Source organism: Solanum tuberosum, unplaced genomic scaffold (assembly GCF_000226075.1).
Source record: "Solanum tuberosum cultivar DM 1-3 516 R44 unplaced genomic scaffold, SolTub_3.0 scf00136, whole genome shotgun sequence".
NCBI lineage: Eukaryota > Viridiplantae > Streptophyta > Magnoliopsida > Solanales > Solanaceae > Solanum > Solanum tuberosum.
Window position 1 is genome coordinate 55,268 of NW_006239061.1, and position 19,790 is coordinate 75,057.

At 30.1% G+C, this 19,790-nt stretch overlaps 2 protein-coding genes across 2 annotated transcripts; both read left to right on the plus strand.

The window, feature by feature from the left end:
- Nucleotides 1-13,351: 13,351 nt before the first annotated feature.
- Nucleotides 13,352-15,490, plus strand: LOC102600370 (L-type lectin-domain containing receptor kinase IX.1-like). Its single transcript, XM_015310594.1, has 2 exons — nt 13,352-14,138; nt 14,190-15,490. Exons 1-2 carry the CDS (start codon nt 13,352-13,354, stop codon nt 15,488-15,490), a joined length of 2,088 nt encoding a protein of 695 aa, XP_015166080.1.
- A 961-nt stretch (nt 15,491-16,451) lies between these two features.
- Nucleotides 16,452-17,615, plus strand: LOC107061405 (interferon-related developmental regulator 1-like). The gene has a single exon (XM_015310595.1). It carries the CDS (start codon nt 16,452-16,454, stop codon nt 17,613-17,615), a length of 1,164 nt encoding a protein of 387 aa, XP_015166081.1.
- Nucleotides 17,616-19,790: the final 2,175 nt, after the last annotated feature.

Genomic DNA, 19,790 nt, shown 5'->3' on the forward strand with positions numbered 1-19,790 from the left:
GAGCGAGATCTGGGAGAGTGGCGAGCGAGATCTGGGAGAGGGGAACGAAAATATATGTATATATACAATTTTCTCTCGCTTTATACAAACACAAACACAATGTATACATTTGTGTTTGTATAAAGTGAGAGAGGCGAGTGAGCGAGCGAGATCTGGGAGAGTGGCGAGCGAGATCTGGGAGAGGGGAGAGAGGGGAACGAAAATATATGTATATATACAATTTTCTCTCGCTTTATACAAACACAAACGCATTTTATACATTTGCGTTTGTATAAAAGGCGAGAGAGGCGAGGGAGAGAACAAGAGTGGCGAGCGAGATTCACCAGGAGAGGCGAAATAGCAACAGTTTGCTATGGGGTATAATTAAATCAAACTATATTTATAGCATTTAATTTGAATTAATAGTTTGCTATTATATACAATTTTCCCTAATATAATCGTGGATAAAACAAGTATTTGTCAAATAAATTATTAATAGATATAAAAATATTTTATTCTTTTAAAAATTGACTAAAAAAGAACAAAATCATGTAACTTGGAATAGAGGAAATATTAACTATACTAAAGTACTCTCTCAGTTTCTATTTCCTTGTCAAATATTTTCTAATTAGATGTCTCTTTTTACTTGTCATATTTGACAAATTAAGAAAGTATAGTTTATTTTTTTCTATTATATACTGAATTATTAACATTGAGTTAATAGTTTTGAAAAATATAGTAAGTAAGTAAATATATTTGGGATCCTATCAAGTAATAGTGGTAAAATGATAAATTTACTATACTAATCAATGTTTTTTTAGGTATGTCAAGTTGAAATTTGACGAGGAAAAGGCAGAAGGAGTATAAGGAGACTTGACTTCTTAGGCCACTGTAATTCTTTTTTTCTTTTCTTTTTTGCGTTTATGTCATTTTTAGAGTGATTTTGATTTTTGCATATAAGGATCTTTAATTTTATACACAATACATTTTTATTTTTACATATAAGTGATTAAAAAAATTATTTTATAAATAATTAAGAGATTTTATTTCCTCTAAATTATCCTTATTATTATTTCTTGTTACCATATTAATTTATCTCCATGTTTATTAAATAAATGGAAAAATGCAAAAAAAAAGAAAGTAGTAATAATTAATTATATCTTATATTTATAAAATAACAATTAAATCATTACTTACTGAGCACACATGAAGGAAGTGCCTTTTAATACTACTTTGCTGTAGTATGTCCAAACTTTATTGATACCCAAATCTTTTTTAAAATTGACTAACCATTTGGTATCTTTTCTTGATTAGTAACTTCTTTAACCTTTTTCCATCTCTCTTTTAGGAAAAAAAAATCCAAGTAGAGAAGACAAAAATCTACTGTTACAATTCGGTCCCAACAAACATCACTTTCTCCCGTTTATATTATTTGTCTTTTAAGATTTTCGTACAGTTAATTATTATTATCTAAGAAATTTTAGGTTATTTATTAGAGTAATGATACTTTTTTTAGAGGGTAGTTATTAGTGCTTTCTTGATTTTCTACAACTTATTTTGGATCAAATTTGAAAGGGTAAAAATACATTTAGAATGACAACTTTTATATATATATATTGTAACTTGTTGAGGTGAACTCTGAATTAGCTAAGGTTGATAGGCATAAGTGAACCATGGAAATCTATCGTTGTTAACCGAACTTATTTCTAATTGGTCTTTTATATTACTTTCTCCTTCTTAAATTATCTGACGTAGATTTTATAAATAGTCATCTCAATTATGACACGTGCATAAAGATTATAACTCAAGACATAAATAAAGATTAGATATATAGTCAAAACTCATTATAATTAAGATTTTCTTAAGAGACGTGTAAAAGAGAAATACGACAGATAATTTGAGACGGAGTGAATAAGACTTAGTACAAACCACATGTGGTCTTGTATTTATCTATCCAATAATGCTTAATAAATAATTAAGTTTTCAATTTCTGTTTAATTTTAGCCTTTATAATTATTATTTTAATTATTATATTACAAGTCTGACGAAAAGTTGTTGGAATGAAGGAAAAGCCCAGACACGGAATTGACACGGATTGGAGTAAATATTTTAGTTATGGACGTGATATATATATATATATAAAGAAACTTAGGGCCATCTCCGTGGCGCCACCACAAACTAGAATTCCCTGTTAATTTATTTATTTTCAAAACTAGTCTTCCTCTTTCATGAAAAATTGTGATTTTAATGAAGAGTTGCGACTTTTATGAAAAGTTGCGATTTTTATGAAATGTTGAGACTTTTATGAAAAGTTGTGACTTTTATGAAAGGTTGTAAACTTTTCGATGGGTTGCAACGTTTTCAAATAGTTGTAGCCTTTCTGATAAGGCACAATAAACATTTGTTCAAACAACGAAAATTCTGAACCTCTTCTTCTTCTTCACCATTAAATATTTGTGTACTTTGCCCCTGTTGAGTGGTTCACTGACACCATTGCTTATGTTACAAATCCTGGTATATATTTTAACAATCATTAATTTATGCTTATGTTATTAAGGATAAATGAAAAGACGTAAAAAAATTCATTTTCCTTTACATTATTAATGTTTGTTACTACGTAATCTTGTATGTAAGATAATATAGAGTTTTAGTTTTAATGCCTGATAGACTTTAAGTATTATTTTATAAATTTTGTGATATTAATTTCTCGTGCGAAGCACAGATAATTTTACTAGTTATTAATAAAAAAAACTATATAATAGTCAAGATATGCATCGATAGAAAACAACATAGCCATCTTCTTCTTCTTTTTCGAATTCAACTTATAAACTATAATTTGCCAACAATATTCTTTGCAATTAATCCATGATCAATTGTTCTTTGTAATTAAACTGTAAAATACCAACAGTGTTCTTTGCAATTAATCCATGACCAGTTATCCTTTTTGAGTAAAGAATTAAGCATTTTAGAAATTTGGACATTATATGAAATCTGATTAATATAAATTTAGACATAATTTGAAATGATGATTTCTAATCATTATTTAGATCTGTGATTTGAGATTCTGAGTTCATATGTTGTGAACAAGCTGACTTCATATAGGTCTATGAGCTAAAAATGGTGAATGAGATTGATTTAGTTCTAATTATTGGGCCGAAAAAATTATTTCACATTTTCCACTATTTAATAAGTACGAAGAGTAATTAATGTGGTAAAAGAGACAGTATACATATGAGTATAAATAGAGATTGTTTTAGTTAATATTTATTTAGGGCGCATAAAAAATATGACAAATAAAATGAATCAGAGGGAATACGATAATATAGACAACCATAACTTATGAATTTATATTTTTAATCTGACAAAGTATAAATTTTCAAATTAAACTTAATTCTACAATATCGCATCTCATCCCATCAACCAAACAGTCCCTAATTTTTTTCAGGCCATTTTTGTTTTAAAAATTAAGTTGGAACTCTAATTTTTTTGTCAAATAAAATTAGTATTAGTCAAATAATGGAGTACTAACGATGTATTTTCTTATTACTTTTTTAAATGTAATGACTAAAGAAATTTGGCTATAGCGCTATATTATTTTTTTTGCCAAACAATGAAGCTGTAACTGTATACTTATTTTCTTTATTAGATACAATTATTTGTTCCAATTGTTTAATTGTTTTTTCAACACAAGCTGAGGAAAATAATACTTTGGTTAGAGTTTCATTATTGTCAATTAAATAAAAAAAAATAGCAAGAATATACGAATTGAAATTCCAATCATGTAATTATATCTTCTGTAGATGCAATGATGATCTGTTTTAATTCTGTATTTCCTTTTTAACCAAATTTATTTAAAAAGTTTGTAAACTTCATATTTTTAACCAAATAAAAATTAGTGGAAATTCTAGCTAATTTTTTTTTTTAAAAATTGACCGAAAAAGATGATTTGAAAATTAATGAATTCAAATTGATATATATATATATATATATATATATATATATCTAAAGTTTTTTTAAAAATTGACCGAAAAAGATGATTTGAAAATTAATGAATTCAAATTGATATATATATATATATATATATATATAAAACTACGGACAAGTGTCACTCCCTTTAGAGTGAGATCGTCCAAGGGTATAAAAACTGTCAAATAATAAAATTTAAAAGGATAAATAAGATTACAAACATTTTAATTATGCATCGAATATTCCATGTTAATTAAATTTAAGGGGGTAAAAAATAATATCGCCCTCACCTTTCACAAACCTTATCCACTAGCTAACCTCACCCAGTACTTTAACAAAATGATTCTTTTTCGGAAAGATAAAAAGAACAATATTTGAGACTATAATATACATTGGTCACTGACATAGATTATGGTGCAGTGGTGGAACTGTTTCATATTTAATCAGAAGTTTCAGATTTAAACCTTAGATATGGAGAAAATCATATTGAGAGTGTCACCTTCAAATATGCCTTGCAATACGCAATTCAAATTTAATCAAGGCTTTAATACAATAGCTCCAGACACTGAATGAAAAATTATACATAGATAGGTACGATAACATGCGCCTTACCCCAAATGGTTGGTCAAAGCTAAGCACCAATGACATTTTCCTAATTAATTACTCTATTATTTTATTTTAATGTCACATTTAACTCTTTTCACATTCATTATAAGAAAAAATAATAATAAACTCTATCTATTCACTTTTACTTGCCACTTATTTCTAAAATAGATTTTTATGTTTTACACCCAATATGAAAAAAAGACAACAATTTTTTTTCATGTTTTACCCCCAACATTAAATACTTCTTTCCAAATCATTTTCTAAGACATCATTTAATAGGGGATAGTTTGGTAAAATATCTATATCATTAATTGTTTTTTTAATGGGTGCGCTAAGTCAAACTGTGATAAGTAAAAGTGAACAGAGGGAGTATAAATATAGTTTATTGAATTACTTTTATTTATTAGATAATTACTGAAAATTAAACAATATTAAAATAAATTGCCTCTTCAATGTTAAAGTAAATATAGTTGAAACTTTGATAATTTTGATCTTAAAATTTTAAAATAATATTTATTTAAATACAATTTTTTAAAGTTAAAACGACAGTTAAAAGAGTATATTCATTATTCATGTTACTCTCTCGTTGACCGGCTCAAGATTTATGGTATTGCCCTATAATTGCAGTCCTAGGTTTAATATTCATAATTCATGTTAATGTTTGGCTAAACTCCATTATCTTTAACCTAAATAAAATAAAAAAATCTTCAAAAGATTTCTTTATATTTATGGTTTTCCTTAATTGCTCAAAAGATAAGCTAATTAATTAAAGAACCAATCACCCTGAGGAGCAACTTGTCTATTTTTTACTATATTACATTGCAATCATAGTCCTAGGTTTATAGTTAATGTTCACACCACTTAATTATCTTTCTTTTTCTGTCTGTTGTATTTTAAAATTTAAAGGTTTTTGTTTTGTCCCTAACACTGTTTGGAATATAGTTGTATCTACTTGTTTTTTTTCTCATACGATGTTCTCTATTTATTTTTGGGCCACAATTAATTTATATTTTGTATTGCGTACATAAAATGATCATTAAAGAGAAATAACTTCTACCAAGAAAATAAAAAATTCTATTGCCAAAGCTCAAATGCGCGCAAGACCTAGAGTTAGATCAGATTCATATTTATATTTTTTTTCTTGATTTTTCACCTGGTGTTTGATCGGATACTAGAAGCAACCTCTCTATTCAAAGAACCTATTGAAACCATCTTCTTTCTTCTTTCTAAGTTTAAAGAGAGGAGGGGCATAAGTTCTACAAAACGTGTATGTTAAGCATGACGATTGGTTCCTTGCTTCAAGACTAGATTGAAGGAATTCTGCCAATAACGTTTGAATAAGACGAAGGCAATAGGATAAATGATAAAACGGAGAAGGCCCTAAAATGCCCCTTAAGTATTTGAATTGGTACAAAATTACCCACCCTCCATCCACCTATCGGCCCTAAAATACCCCTGACGCCACTTTTCGGCTCAAAAATACCCTTATGTCTAACGGATCACTCTCATTAGGTGGATGGAGGGTAATATTGTACCGAATCTCATAGTTTAAGGGCATTTTAGGCCCTTTTACGTTAAAATAATTTGAAATTACTTAATATATAAGCTCACATGATCGACTTGATTTTGAATTTCATAGTAAATTTAAAATTATAAAAAGGTTAGGCATCTACTCTCTAAACTACTCTCTCCCCGACCCTTCACATCCTATCTCTTCCTTTTTTCTTTTTTTTTTTTTTCTATTTGGATCTTGTCCACAATTTTTTTTAAAATTTATGACAAACAAGAGAGAAAAAAGGGAGGAAAATAATGATGCATTCATATAGAAATAATTAGTTCAATAAAAGATGACTTAATCAAGAAAATATGTAGAAATATTACATTTTTTTATGTGTACCCAAAATTAAAAATAATACGTTATAATGAATTGGGGTTGATTTAAAATAAGTCAATAGGAAGATATCATGAGCTTATTTTTTTTCAATATTATTTTCAAGTGCATCGGGTCAAAATATGAATCATAAGTGGTTTTATAGAAAATAGAATTTTTAAAATATCATTTTATTATTTATTTGACAAGGGTTTAAATTTGGACCAATCACATTAAGCAATATAATAAATAAATATTTAATAATTTTACTTTAAGGGAGATATTAAAAATAAGGGTAAATACGAGTCAAGGGATTAAAATTGAGGGTATTTTTGAACCAAAAGGTGGACGTCAGGGGTATTTTAGGACCGATAGGTGGATGGAGGGTATTTTTGTACCAATTCAAATACTTGAGGGGCATTTTAGGCCCTTCTCCGATGATAAAATGGGAGATATTTATCAAATTTGGCACTATCTCATATTTATATTTATGTGATTTAACATTAAGTAAAATTGTTTGTTCTTGTAGTTTTTTTATATACTCCCTTTGTTCGTAATTACTTGTCCATTTTGACAAATAAAAAAATGACATTTTTTTACCTATTATACCTTTAATTAATTATATTTTTACAAGATAGAACTTCTTGAAAATCTTAAATTTTTAATTCATCGACTTCATGATTAATAGGGGTAAAATGGTAAACTCACTATGTCAATAATTATTTTCTTAATATGTGTTTCAATTAAAAAATAGACAAATAATTATGGACAGAAAATTACTATTTTGTGTAATCATTGTAGCACTCTTTCTCTAGTTTTTTTGGTAAAGAGTGATTGAGATTCCATTATAGTAGTTAAACCAGGTTGCTTTGTCCTGAATCTAATTCATTACTTTGACAAATACAAGATCAGTGAGAGTTATGGTAACAATATACGGTAGAAACACTACTGAAAAACAGTGAAAAAGTTAATTTTAAAAAATATCTAAAAAAACGAGTTATGTTTTGAAAAAACATTCAGAATGATGCATTTTATAATTGTGTAATTTTAAATCGAGCTCAAAAGATCAGAAAAAAATGACATCCTGAAGTTGATTATTTCCAATGTATTAGTATAAAAATTGAACTGACCTTTTGCCGATCAAAACTTTATTGACCTCTGATTTGAGGTTTGTTTTTTTGGTCGAATTAATTTTTCAGAAAAGAAATAACCATTCCAACAAAACAAAACAAAAGAGTACTAATAATCGAAGAGAAAGAGGAGAAAATGTTTTAAGCTAGAATCATGTTCTTCTAAAAGTAAAATAAAAAATAAAGATAATGTGATAATTATGTTAATTTTCTACCTTAATTTTTTATTTCAATATTTTTTCATTTAAAATCAAATTTTCAATAAACTAAGAATATATATCATATCATATTTAATCATCTCTCTACAATTTTTTCCCCAATTTATCTTTACCTCTTCTTAAATTGATTACTATCTTGATGACAGTAAATCAAGTGTAATTCGATTTTTGAGATCTGAAAAGAGTTGCCACTTATTCAAGCTTTCATATGTGAGAACATAGTAAAATATTATCAAGTTGACTTTTTATGGCTACTCAAAAAAAATGCACGATATGAAATTATGTATATTTAAATCTTCGACACACTGATTCAAGCATATTAATGATCTAATATAAAAACCAAATAGGGGACTTAAACCAATCTACATGATCTTTTATGAGACATAGTACTCCAAATATGTCAAACTTAAATTCTTTTAATAATTTTTTCATTTTATATGAAGATTTTACTTTTTCCATAAATAATATTCAATATTCAATATTTTTTAAAAGAAAATAATTTATAAGCTATTATTGTTAAAAGATAAATGAGTGCACTCAAATTTTGAAACATAATGCACATGCCTTTTCTTTTACACAGTTAGAGCCGACACTGGGTAACTACTATACACTTGTAAACAACAAAAAAATAGTGGGGTCGTTGACAGAGTGTATAAAAGTCAGTAATGCTTGTATTAGTTATATATAGATTATTATTTTTATATATTGTTTGGTTTGGTATATTAAAAATAATATGTATCGTATAAAAATATTTATTTATAAAAATATCTTCCATAATTATAGTAAAAAAGATGTAAAAATGATTTTGACGGATAATTCAGTCTTTAACCATGCTAATGTCTCATGTATGTATTAAATCTCTTTGCATTATTAATACCTAAAAATTTATGAAATTAGTAATAGACTCCTCAATACACAATAGAGAATTATACATAGCATAAAAAGTGTACCATACTAAGGACCGCTAATATATAAAATTAGTGCATGCATTATTTTTGTTAATAAACTCTACCAAACGACCCTTAATTTAATTAAGAGAAAAATGATATTACCAATATATTGCTCGTATACTCAGATGGCATATATATACTCAGATGGCATATATATGGACTTTAGTAGAATTTATGCATATATATGGACTTTAGTAGAATTTATGTGTCACTTTTTTCCAATCATTTTAAAAGAATAATATTTTTTATAGTGGTAAATTTGCAGAATAAAAAATAAATTTTAAAATGTATATTTTATGCTTAATGGGATGTTTATAATCATACAAATATCTATTGTTTATTTTAGACTATAAATTTTTTTAAAAATAATTAAATTTTATGTCAAATCAGACACCCTCACAAAAATTGAGACAACTAAAATATAATTTAAAAAAAATGAAAAGTCGATATTATTTCCTGATACGATCGAACATGTTCACATAGTCTTGAGGAAAGGACAGATAAGCAATGCATGAAGTTGATTTAAATATAGTAATTCTAGCTGTAAAGGTTAATGTTTCAAAGAATTTTATCACATCTAGTTAACTATATACTCATAATAAATGAAACTAGTTACTTTAAAAAGCAAAAGAAAAAATGTCTCAAATTATTCTTTCTATCCAACAATAATTATCCACACTTGATGCACCCCTTAAGAAACAATAAATAATAGGGTTAATATTGCTATATTATCATTGGACTTTATTAAATTTAGTGCTTTAAAAAATGTGTTAGATGATAAATAATGGAATATTTAATAGCAAGGATAAAATAGACACAAAATATAAATTATCTCTTGATTTTCTAAATTAGATAAATATTATTGAACAACTATTATTGAACGAAAAAAATACTTGTTATGATTTTAAAAAATATATACTCTATTATTTATAAAAGTTCAAGACAAACAAACTTAATTATCAATTTTCTTCTACTTTGTCGCTAATAGTTACTACTACTATTCTTGTCCACCTAATTAATACTCCCCTTCTGTTCATAATTACTTGTCCACTTTTTTTTTAGTTGTCCATAATTATTTGTTCATTTTGACAATTCAAGAAAATACAATTTTTTTACCTATTATACCCTCAATTAATTACTTTAAAAACGATAGAACTTCTTGAAAATCCTAAATTTTTAATTCATTCACTTTACAAGTAAAGGGGTAAAATGGACAAGTAATTAGAGTGAGAGGTAGGGGTGTGCATTCGGTTTTTCGGTTTGGTTTTATACTATTCAGTTTGGATTTTTCAGTTTTTGGTTTTGAAGAAGTGTAACCCAATCCGAACCAAAATGAATTTCTTAAATATACTTTTTAATATAAATCACAAGTAAAACGTAAAACACAATACTTAAAAGTATATCAATTATAGATGTCCAAACATAAAAAAAAAAAACTAAATCATAATGAAAATAACTAAAAAGGGACAAAAGTGGTTAACTCCAACTTAATTCTAAACATATACATATATATGTATGTATGTATGTATATAATTCGTTTTTTTTTTGGTTTTTTGGTTTTCAGTTTTCTAAATTCGAAACCAAACAAAGTAAATTATAAATTCAAAATCAAACCAAAAATCCAAAAATCCAAAAAACCAATCCAAATTAAAATTTGATTTGATTTGGTTTGATTTAATCCAAATAGTATACACCCCTAGTGAGAGGGATTATTTTTTTGTTAAGGAGTGTGTAAAGAAAAAGCACTACAAATAATTTGTTTTTGTTCTTATCCTGATTTTGTTCGATGTGATGTTATTTTATTGTATAGGTACTTAGGTAGCACCAATATATTTAAATTCATAGACCATAATGCTTTTTGAAAAGACCATTTTCCATATAAAAAAAAGGAAAGTGATTCTGTCTTATGTAAATTTCAGGCGATAATTAATCTATTGCTTCCAACTAATTAAGGGTGCTAATTATTTCACATGCATCACTAACTTTTTCACAATCAACAAAAAGAATAACTTCCAAAAGTAGGTATTATTCCGTTTCAGTGACTATATATGGGACAAATTGAATAAACGAATATTTCAACTGGTCCAATTTACTTGTTATAATTATTTTTATGTTCTGTAAAAATATATTAATTAAAATATAGTTTATTAATTATTATTTTTAATTTTAATCTTAATTTAATACTATTTTCTTTTGCATCATATATTAATCATTCTTCATATTTATTAAGTAAGGATAAAAATGAAAATAAATAATTTAATAAATTTTATTATATTGACTTGACACAAATCATTAATAAAAAAATTATTTTTAACAAAGAAGTTAGGTAAAATGAAATAGAGGAAGTACAAAGTAAAGCAATAGCATCTTGTAGCATTTAAGGAAACAAAATAAATCATAGGTTAATTAAAAGGAGAGAAGATCATATAAAGAATATCTTTATATTTTTATGGTGTATGTATCTCGATTTTTTCAATTACTCCATGCTTTTAGTTTTATGCATCCTTTTTAACCGGACATAGGGAAAAACAACAAAAGAGAAAATACCAATGGATGCAGTGTAGCAAATAAAACAACTCCTTTCTTAATTAGATGTTTGAGTTTGAATTTTAGATATAATTTTTTTTTTTGGGTAGGGAGCGGTTCCCTCTAAATATGGTCCTACGTGTTATGAATTCAAGTTAGTCAGGTTCTAATACATGTAGGAATCCTGAATGAGAAATCAAAAAAGACGAACTTTCAAAAAAAAATTAGTATAAAAGAGCATGTTATGTCTGGTGGGATTTATGTTGGATGTGGGAATCCAAAAAACCAATCCAAATTAAAATTTGATTTGATTTGGTTTGATTTAATCCAAATAGTATACACCCCTAGTGAGAGGGATTATTTTTTTGTTAAGGAGTGTGTAAAGAAAAAGCACTACAAATAATTTGTTTTTGTTCTTATCCTGATTTTGTTCGATGTGATGTTATTTTATTGTATAGGTACTTAGGTAGCACCAATATATTTAAATTCATAGACCATAATGCTTTTTGAAAAGACCATTTTCCATATAAAAAAAAGGAAAGTGATTCTGTCTTATGTAAATTTCAGGCGATAATTAATCTATTGCTTCCAACTAATTAAGGGTGCTAATTATTTCACATGCATCACTAACTTTTTCACAATCAACAAAAAGAATAACTTCCAAAAGTAGGTATTATTCCGTTTCAGTGACTATATATGGGACAAATTGAATAAACGAATATTTCAACTGGTCCAATTTACTTGTTATAATTATTTTTATGTTCTGTAAAAATATATTAATTAAAATATAGTTTATTAATTATTATTTTTAATTTTAATCTTAATTTAATACTATTTTCTTTTGCATCATATATTAATCATTCTTCATATTTATTAAGTAAGGATAAAAATGAAAATAAATAATTTAATAAATTTTATTATATTGACTTGACACAAATCATTAATAAAAAAATTATTTTTAACAAAGAAGTTAGGTAAAATGAAATAGAGGAAGTACAAAGTAAAGCAATAGCATCTTGTAGCATTTAAGGAAACAAAATAAATCATAGGTTAATTAAAAGGAGAGAAGATCATATAAAGAATATCTTTATATTTTTATGGTGTATGTATCTCGATTTTTTCAATTACTCCATGCTTTTAGTTTTATGCATCCTTTTTAACCGGACATAGGGAAAAACAACAAAAGAGAAAATACCAATGGATGCAGTGTAGCAAATAAAACAACTCCTTTCTTAATTAGATGTTTGAGTTTGAATTTTAGATATAATTTTTTTTTTTGGGTAGGGAGCGGTTCCCTCTAAATATGGTCCTACGTGTTATGAATTCAAGTTAGTCAGGTTCTAATACATGTAGGAATCCTGAATGAGAAATCAAAAAAGACGAACTTTCAAAAAAAAATTAGTATAAAAGAGCATGTTATGTCTGGTGGGATTTATGTTGGATGTGGGTTTTATTGCAAAATTTGAAATCATCTGGTTTGGTCCTTGAAGAAAATATTTGGATGCACTAATATAAAAATATGTTGTTGTTGATCGTTTTAGTAGACTCTTAATTCCTCTTGGACCTGTAGTAAGCCTATTGGGCTTAGGTAAGCCCATGAGGTCGTACATGGAACGGATTTTTCTCTTACATGTTCAAATTCAATTGTTGCCTAGGACAAACAAAGAGTTTGCTAATTAAACAATTACACAAGAGTTGATCAATTCAATTGTTGCCAAAGGACAAACAAAAAAATTTTGAGACTGAAAACGATAAATAAATAAATAAATTGTGTACCGTATATTAAACACGTAAAAATATCTTATTTTAAAGTTATAATATATAATTGAAAATCTTTCATATAAGCTATTTCCGTAATTGGTTCGGATTAATATACCAAATACCGAATAATTAAAGAAAAAGAAATAGTCCACCAATGGCTTGGTGTATAGAGTAGTTATTTAACAAAGCCGTCCAAAGCTTATCGATGATATTGTCAAAAATACAAAAGGTAAAGACAAACAAGTTCATAAAACAAACATTTCCAAATGGAGTGTACTTAAACTGCAATTTGTGTGAAATATCAAAAATACCATCTAAGCCATGTTTCTCAGCAAATTTTTGAACATGTTGCTATTTTTAGTAATTTTTGTTATCCCTTCTTTATATTCATTGAACTTCAATCTCACCAATATCAATCCTTCTTATGTTAATCTCTCTATCAATGTCACTGGAGACGCCTACGTAACGAAACAGGGCATACAAGTTACGCCTAATGAACGTAACATTACATTAAGTAGGAAAACAGGACGCGCCATGTACATTGAGACACTGCAGTTATGGGACAAAGCTACAGGGGAAATGACAGATTTTACTACACATTTCTCTTTTGTTATTGATTCAAATGGTAACGATCGTTTTGCTGATGGACTAGCCTTTTTCTTAGCTCCTGTTGGTTCGAGTATTCCAGTTGGTTCGTTTGGCAGTGGCCTTGGTCTTGTTGATGCTGAGACAGAAAACATGTCATCACATGAGTCATTTGTTGCTGTAGAGTTCGATACACATGTGAATAACTGGGACCCCTCAGACATACATGTAGGCATCAATATAAATTCTATGGAATCTGTTGCTACAACAATATGGAAAAATGACATTAAACTTGGGAAGAAAAATGATGCTTGGATTAGTTACAATGCTAATTCCAAGGTTCTTGAAGTTGTTTTCACAGGATTTGAGAAAAAATATAATCGAGACAAACTAAGCTACCCGGTTGATCTGAGGGATTATTTGCCTGAGAATGTTAGTTTTGGCTTCTCAGCATCAACTGGACAATTGTTTCAGAAAAACAATGTCAAGTCTTGGGATTTCAATTCAAGTTTGAGTTTTGATGCTATCAAAGTTCCACAACAGCCTAGTGCAAGTCCTCCTATACAAGCTCAAGATCCAAGAAATCATCCTATTCAAGGTCAAAATCCAAATGATCCTCCCATTACTCATGTTCAAGAACCCAAGGGTCCTCCTCAAGAAGTACTCAGCACCTCGGGAAAAGGAAGCAAGGGACTACTAGTCGGATCAAGCATAGGTTTACCTATTCTGATTCTTGGTTTGATAACTGCCAGTTGCTTTTTGTGGAAGAAAAAGAAGAAAGGAGATAAAAAATTAGACCATGTCTTCATTGATCTAGATATGGATGATGAATTTGAAAAGGGTACCGGTCCTAAGAAGTTCTCGTATGGTGAATTAGCTCGTGCAACAAACAACTTTGCTGAGGGACAGAAGCTTGGAGAAGGGGGATTTGGTGATGTTTATAAAGGTTTATTGAAGGAATGTAACTCATATGTTGCTGTTAAGAGAGTGTCAAAAGGGTCTAAACAAGGGATAATGGAGTATGCATCAGAAGTGAAGATCATCAGTCGATTAAGGCATAGAAATTTGGTTCAACTTATCGGTTGGTGCCACGAGAAAGAGAAGCTTCATCTTGTTTATGAATTGATGCCCAATGAAAGCCTAGATAAACATCTTTTCAAAGATAAGTCATTGTTGGTCTGGGAAATAAGGTGGAAAATTGCTCAAGCAATTGCCTCAGCTTTGCTGTATCTACACGAAGAGTGGGAACAATGCGTAGTCCATAGGGACATAAAAGCAAGTAATGTCATGTTGGATTCAAACTTCACCGCTAAATTAGGTGATTTTGGGTTGGCTAGGCTTATTGACCATGACAAAGGATCTCAAACAACAATGTTAGCAGGGACCGTGGGGTATATGGCACCGGAATGTATCATGAATGGAAAAGCTAGCAAGGAGTCAGATGTATACAGCTTTGGAATAGTAGCATTGGAAATAGCAAGTGGAAGAAGATCAATAAATATCAAAGCACCAGAAGATGAAGTGAGATTGGTTGAATGGGTGTGGAGCCTCTATGGAACGGGAGAGCTAGTCGAAGCAACTGATCCAAGATTGAATAAAATGTTTAATGAGAAAGAAATGGAACGTTTAATGGTCATCGGTCTATGGTGTGCTCATCCAGACAACAAACTCAGGCCATCAATAAGGCAAGCAATCCATGTTCTAAATTCTGAAGCCCAATTACCAAATCTTCCATCAAGAATGCCAGTTGCAACATATTCACCCCCTCCATTGAATATGTTTTCGTCTCCATTTTCAAATACCTATGAAGTTAATAAGCAGGAGCAGACTATGACTTACACTATTTCCTCAAGTGTCTATACTTCGTCAGCTGCTTCATCGACAAAATCACTTTTGTAAACCATGACTACTGCTTTTTTTTTTTTTTTATATTGAATTCTCTCATGGATGATTAAATTCTAAGTTTTGTTAAAAGTTGAGAATTCAATTCACTTTGACAGCAAAAATAAAATGATTGTTTTTCTTTTTAGTTTTGACTGATTTTTCGTCTTTCAAAAGGTCGAGTTTTGGGGGAAGTTGTTAGTTGAGCTTTTTCTTAGTAAACAGCTCCTTGATAAAACAAAGTCGTTCATAGACTCATTAGGACCAAAAGCCACCAGCAAGGTACCAAAAATTTCTACAGTTGTGTTTAAAATGAACAATCCTTTACTCTTTAGGCTGATGCATAATAATTTTTATAGAAGGAATTAACTTCTTCAAAATGCTCCTGCGCAACACATAAGGCCTCCAGGGGTGAAAAGGGATATAGATCGAATATCATACGAGAAAGCCTACTAGTTGGAACATCTTAGAAATCTCTTAGAGAATACTATTTGAGATTCACATCAATCGGCATAAAAGAAATTGGGGTAAAAATTATATTCATTATATTAGTGTAGACATTGAAATTTTGTGAACTCTACAACAATTCGAATTGGGAGTCTAGAAAATGTGTTCAGTTTCAATTATAATTCTTGGAGACTACTCAACCCTAAACCCTAGTTCATGCTTATATAAAGGGTACTAAATTCGCATCTAGAATATTCCGCAAATTAATGGAAAATATTCTTCATTCTAGCTAGTTCGAGAAATACGCCACTAACGATTTTCTGTCACTTTGCAAACAATTAGTTTAATTTTACACCCAGAGAACTGAGGGAAGAGAAGCCTGACAAGAAAGGAAATAAACTAATTCTAGTCCTAGTTTACTTTAGTATTGCTGATTTTATTTTGTTTATTAGTATTATAAATATAGGAATACTAAGGTACAAATATACCAGAGTTCTGCCACATACGTCAAGAATTTAAGCAGTCGATACAAATGGACGATGCTTCAAATTCAACCGCTATTCCAAAAAAGAAGCTCCATACTTATTTAGAAGAATTATTCAAGAAAAAGAGTTCTGTCAGAGAAAACGCACTAAAGATATTGGTTAAGCAATTTCAGACCAATGTCCATTACGAATTTGTTGAAAATAATTTTGTCACTTTGATACATCGATGCCAAAATTGCTTGAAACGGGGTTCAGCATTGGAGATTGATTTAGCATTACAACTGATAGGATTTGTTGTTTTGACTCTTGGTGCAGGTGATAATGCACATGAGGTGTATGAAGAATTGCTTATGTTAGTTCCTGAACTCCTCATCAAGTCCAAATTATCTCACGCGATCAAGGTGTTCGAGTGTTTGTCTATTGTCACTTTTGTTGGTGCCAAAGACTTTGTAGACACCGAAAGATCAATGGAAATTATATGGCAATTCTTGAATCAAGAAACCAAACATCCGTCCTCTGTGGCGGCTGCAGCAATATCAGGTTGGGTTCTCCTTCTTTCAGGCATCGATCGATGGAACGTTAGTCCCAAAAAGTGGAAAGAATCGATCCCGTTTCTTCTGAAACAATTAGAGGAAGATGATGAACATGTTAATGTTGCTAGCATTGAAGCGCTAGCTTTGATTTTTGAAATTGGCAGTCTTGAGAAATTTTCAAATCAAGCCAGAGAATACGCAAGCATGAAGGACATGAAAGATGGGATAATGGAGCATGTAAAGAGAGTATGCAATGGCACCAAACAAGACACTTCAAAAATTCTCGAGGATGATTACGATAAGACAGTCACCCTCACATTAGGCAGAACAAGTCTCACCTTTAGCACCTGGTCAAAGTTGAAACAGATGAGTTACATAAGGAAATTTTTAGGCAACGGTTTCAAAAATCATATGATGGGAAACGAGCACCTCCACAACGTTTTTCATTTTGCACCAGCAACGAAATGTAGTGATGATTTAGAACTGTACAAACCTGAGTTTGAAGAGGTGGTTTTTCGAGTTTTTGTACCTGAAGTTAGAAGAGAAAATTGTGCAAACAGGATTCTTAAGTCCCATAATTCTCTACTGAGCAAGGGAAGGACTAAGTTGCGGAACAAGTACAGAAGTCTTGCAGAGGAGACCAAGGCTGGGCACATTGCTGATGAAGAGCTTGACTGAAATATTGTTTTCAATTGGGGTAAATTCTTTGCCATGATAATGAAATATACGATTTCTACGCACTATTTGTTTCTATCTTCAACTTAAGTGGTTCCCTTTCTTCTTATTAAGGAAAAAAACATCACATAATTTTACTTTGAAAACTCGGAGTTTGAAAATTTAGAAAAATATGTCCTTTTTCATTGTCATTCACATAACACCATACACCAGAGTCATTGTCGTATGTTTCACCAGTATCATATAAATCATTAAGTCCAGGCAGCACCAAATTTTCAGTTGGAATAACTTAAACAACTATAAGTTGCAGCCCTTTATATTATCTATAGTTCATAAGAGACATGAAGTGATATAACAATAGTAATAATTGAACTCTGGTCTCAGAAGAGATGTACAAGAATTCCCTTTATTTCACACTGTAACATGTCAGAATGATAATACAACATAGAAGAAATACTGAATCATAAACATGTGTTTCATTTTTTTATCCAATTATTGGCTCCTCCCACACTGGATCTTTAATCTCAGAACCAGCATCATCATAACAGGGGGAAATGCAGCCACTTCCCATATCATACCGTCTCCAGCCATCAATGTAACGATGAGTAAAATACACACAGTTGTTTCTGCAGCCAACTTGACTTGCAGGCACTGATAGACCACATTTAATCCCCGCAAATAACGTTCTATCTCCAAGGCTTTCCAATCTTAACCATGAAAAATCTTCAATCTTCAGCTTGAACACTTCCACTTTGTCCACCACCCTGTTTGATCTTTCTGAGATCAGGAAAATGATCAAGATCTCTCCATTAGATTCAACCAAGTACTCTATGAAATGCTTTGAGTAGCTTGAAGGAATGGCTTGCCTTCTACTAAGTCGCGTGACTTGAAACTGATTTTCAACTTCTTCTATTACAGCCAGGGTTCCTTGCAAACTTAGTGCATAAAACTTCCCTTCGAAGATAATGGCATTGCTGAATTGTATCAGTTGCCCCTTAAGATCATTCGGATCAATAAGACCATTTTGACTGCCTTCTTGTTTCATCCATTTTTGGTTTTTTCCCCACTGATAAACTACAAAAGCTGGAAAACAACAATGGCCAACACTTGGAAATAAAAATGTTTTTTTATGATCAGACGAGTAAGAAGCCCAACAACCATGGGCTCTGGAATTACTCAAAAAGCAATAATCAATAGGTACCTTTTCTCCTCCCACAATCGACCAAGGTGAGTAGTAGTGAAAATGCTTCCAAGGATCATAACGCAGCCTTCTCTTACCATGCCACCAATAGCAACCAGCTTCTTCAAATGAGAAGTTGAAGGTATGCTGCTGAGCTTTGCAATAGTATTGAGGTTCATTTGAAAGCTCAAGCCATGGTGATTGTGCAGTGGAATCACATTTTCTCGACACACATCTCCATGATTTAGAAATACCAGCAGTACCTATGGATTCAACTAGTTTTGAAGGTCTTGGTTGCTTTTTGAGAAAGTTGAGTAGCTTTTCAGGAAGATTTTGCCATTGTTCAACAGAAGCAGACTCTTCTTTAGATGAAGTTTTCTGTTTCCTCCTATCATTTGGAGCCATGTCTAGATAATGGTCGAAAAAAAACAAAGTCTAATTCCGAGCTTGTCTGACTATCCAAAAAGTGCTTTTATAATCTAATCCTCCCTGTTCTAGCTGTTTATTTTATGTGCCTTAGGCTCCAAGAATCAAGATAGCTGACTTCTTCAGAAATTATTTTTCATTTATGTTTTTGTTAATCAGTTACAAAATTAATAAATAAGGCATCTAAATAGTCAACTCAACTATTTAATTGAAAGAAACTACCACTAACCTTGTTTTCCAAGAGATCAACTACCTTGGAGGCTAGCTTACTTTTTGGCCACATCTGATCTTGATCACTTTTAAGCCTGCCTCAAGCTACATGCCCATACCATTTCCTTTGCCAGCTCCCATTTGCAAAAAAAAAAAGTCAGAAGGAAAAGAATCAAATTTCACCAAAGAAAGAAACCAATACCAGCCCAAGGCAATGGCCATGTCTTCCCAAAGAACTCACCAGCTTAATCTCAAGTGAACCGAGTCTACTGGAAAACATCACTTTTGGTGGTGTCACCAAGTCACAGAGATCAGCAAAGTCAAAAATATTGTAGGCCAATAGGGAAGCCGCTATGGCCACA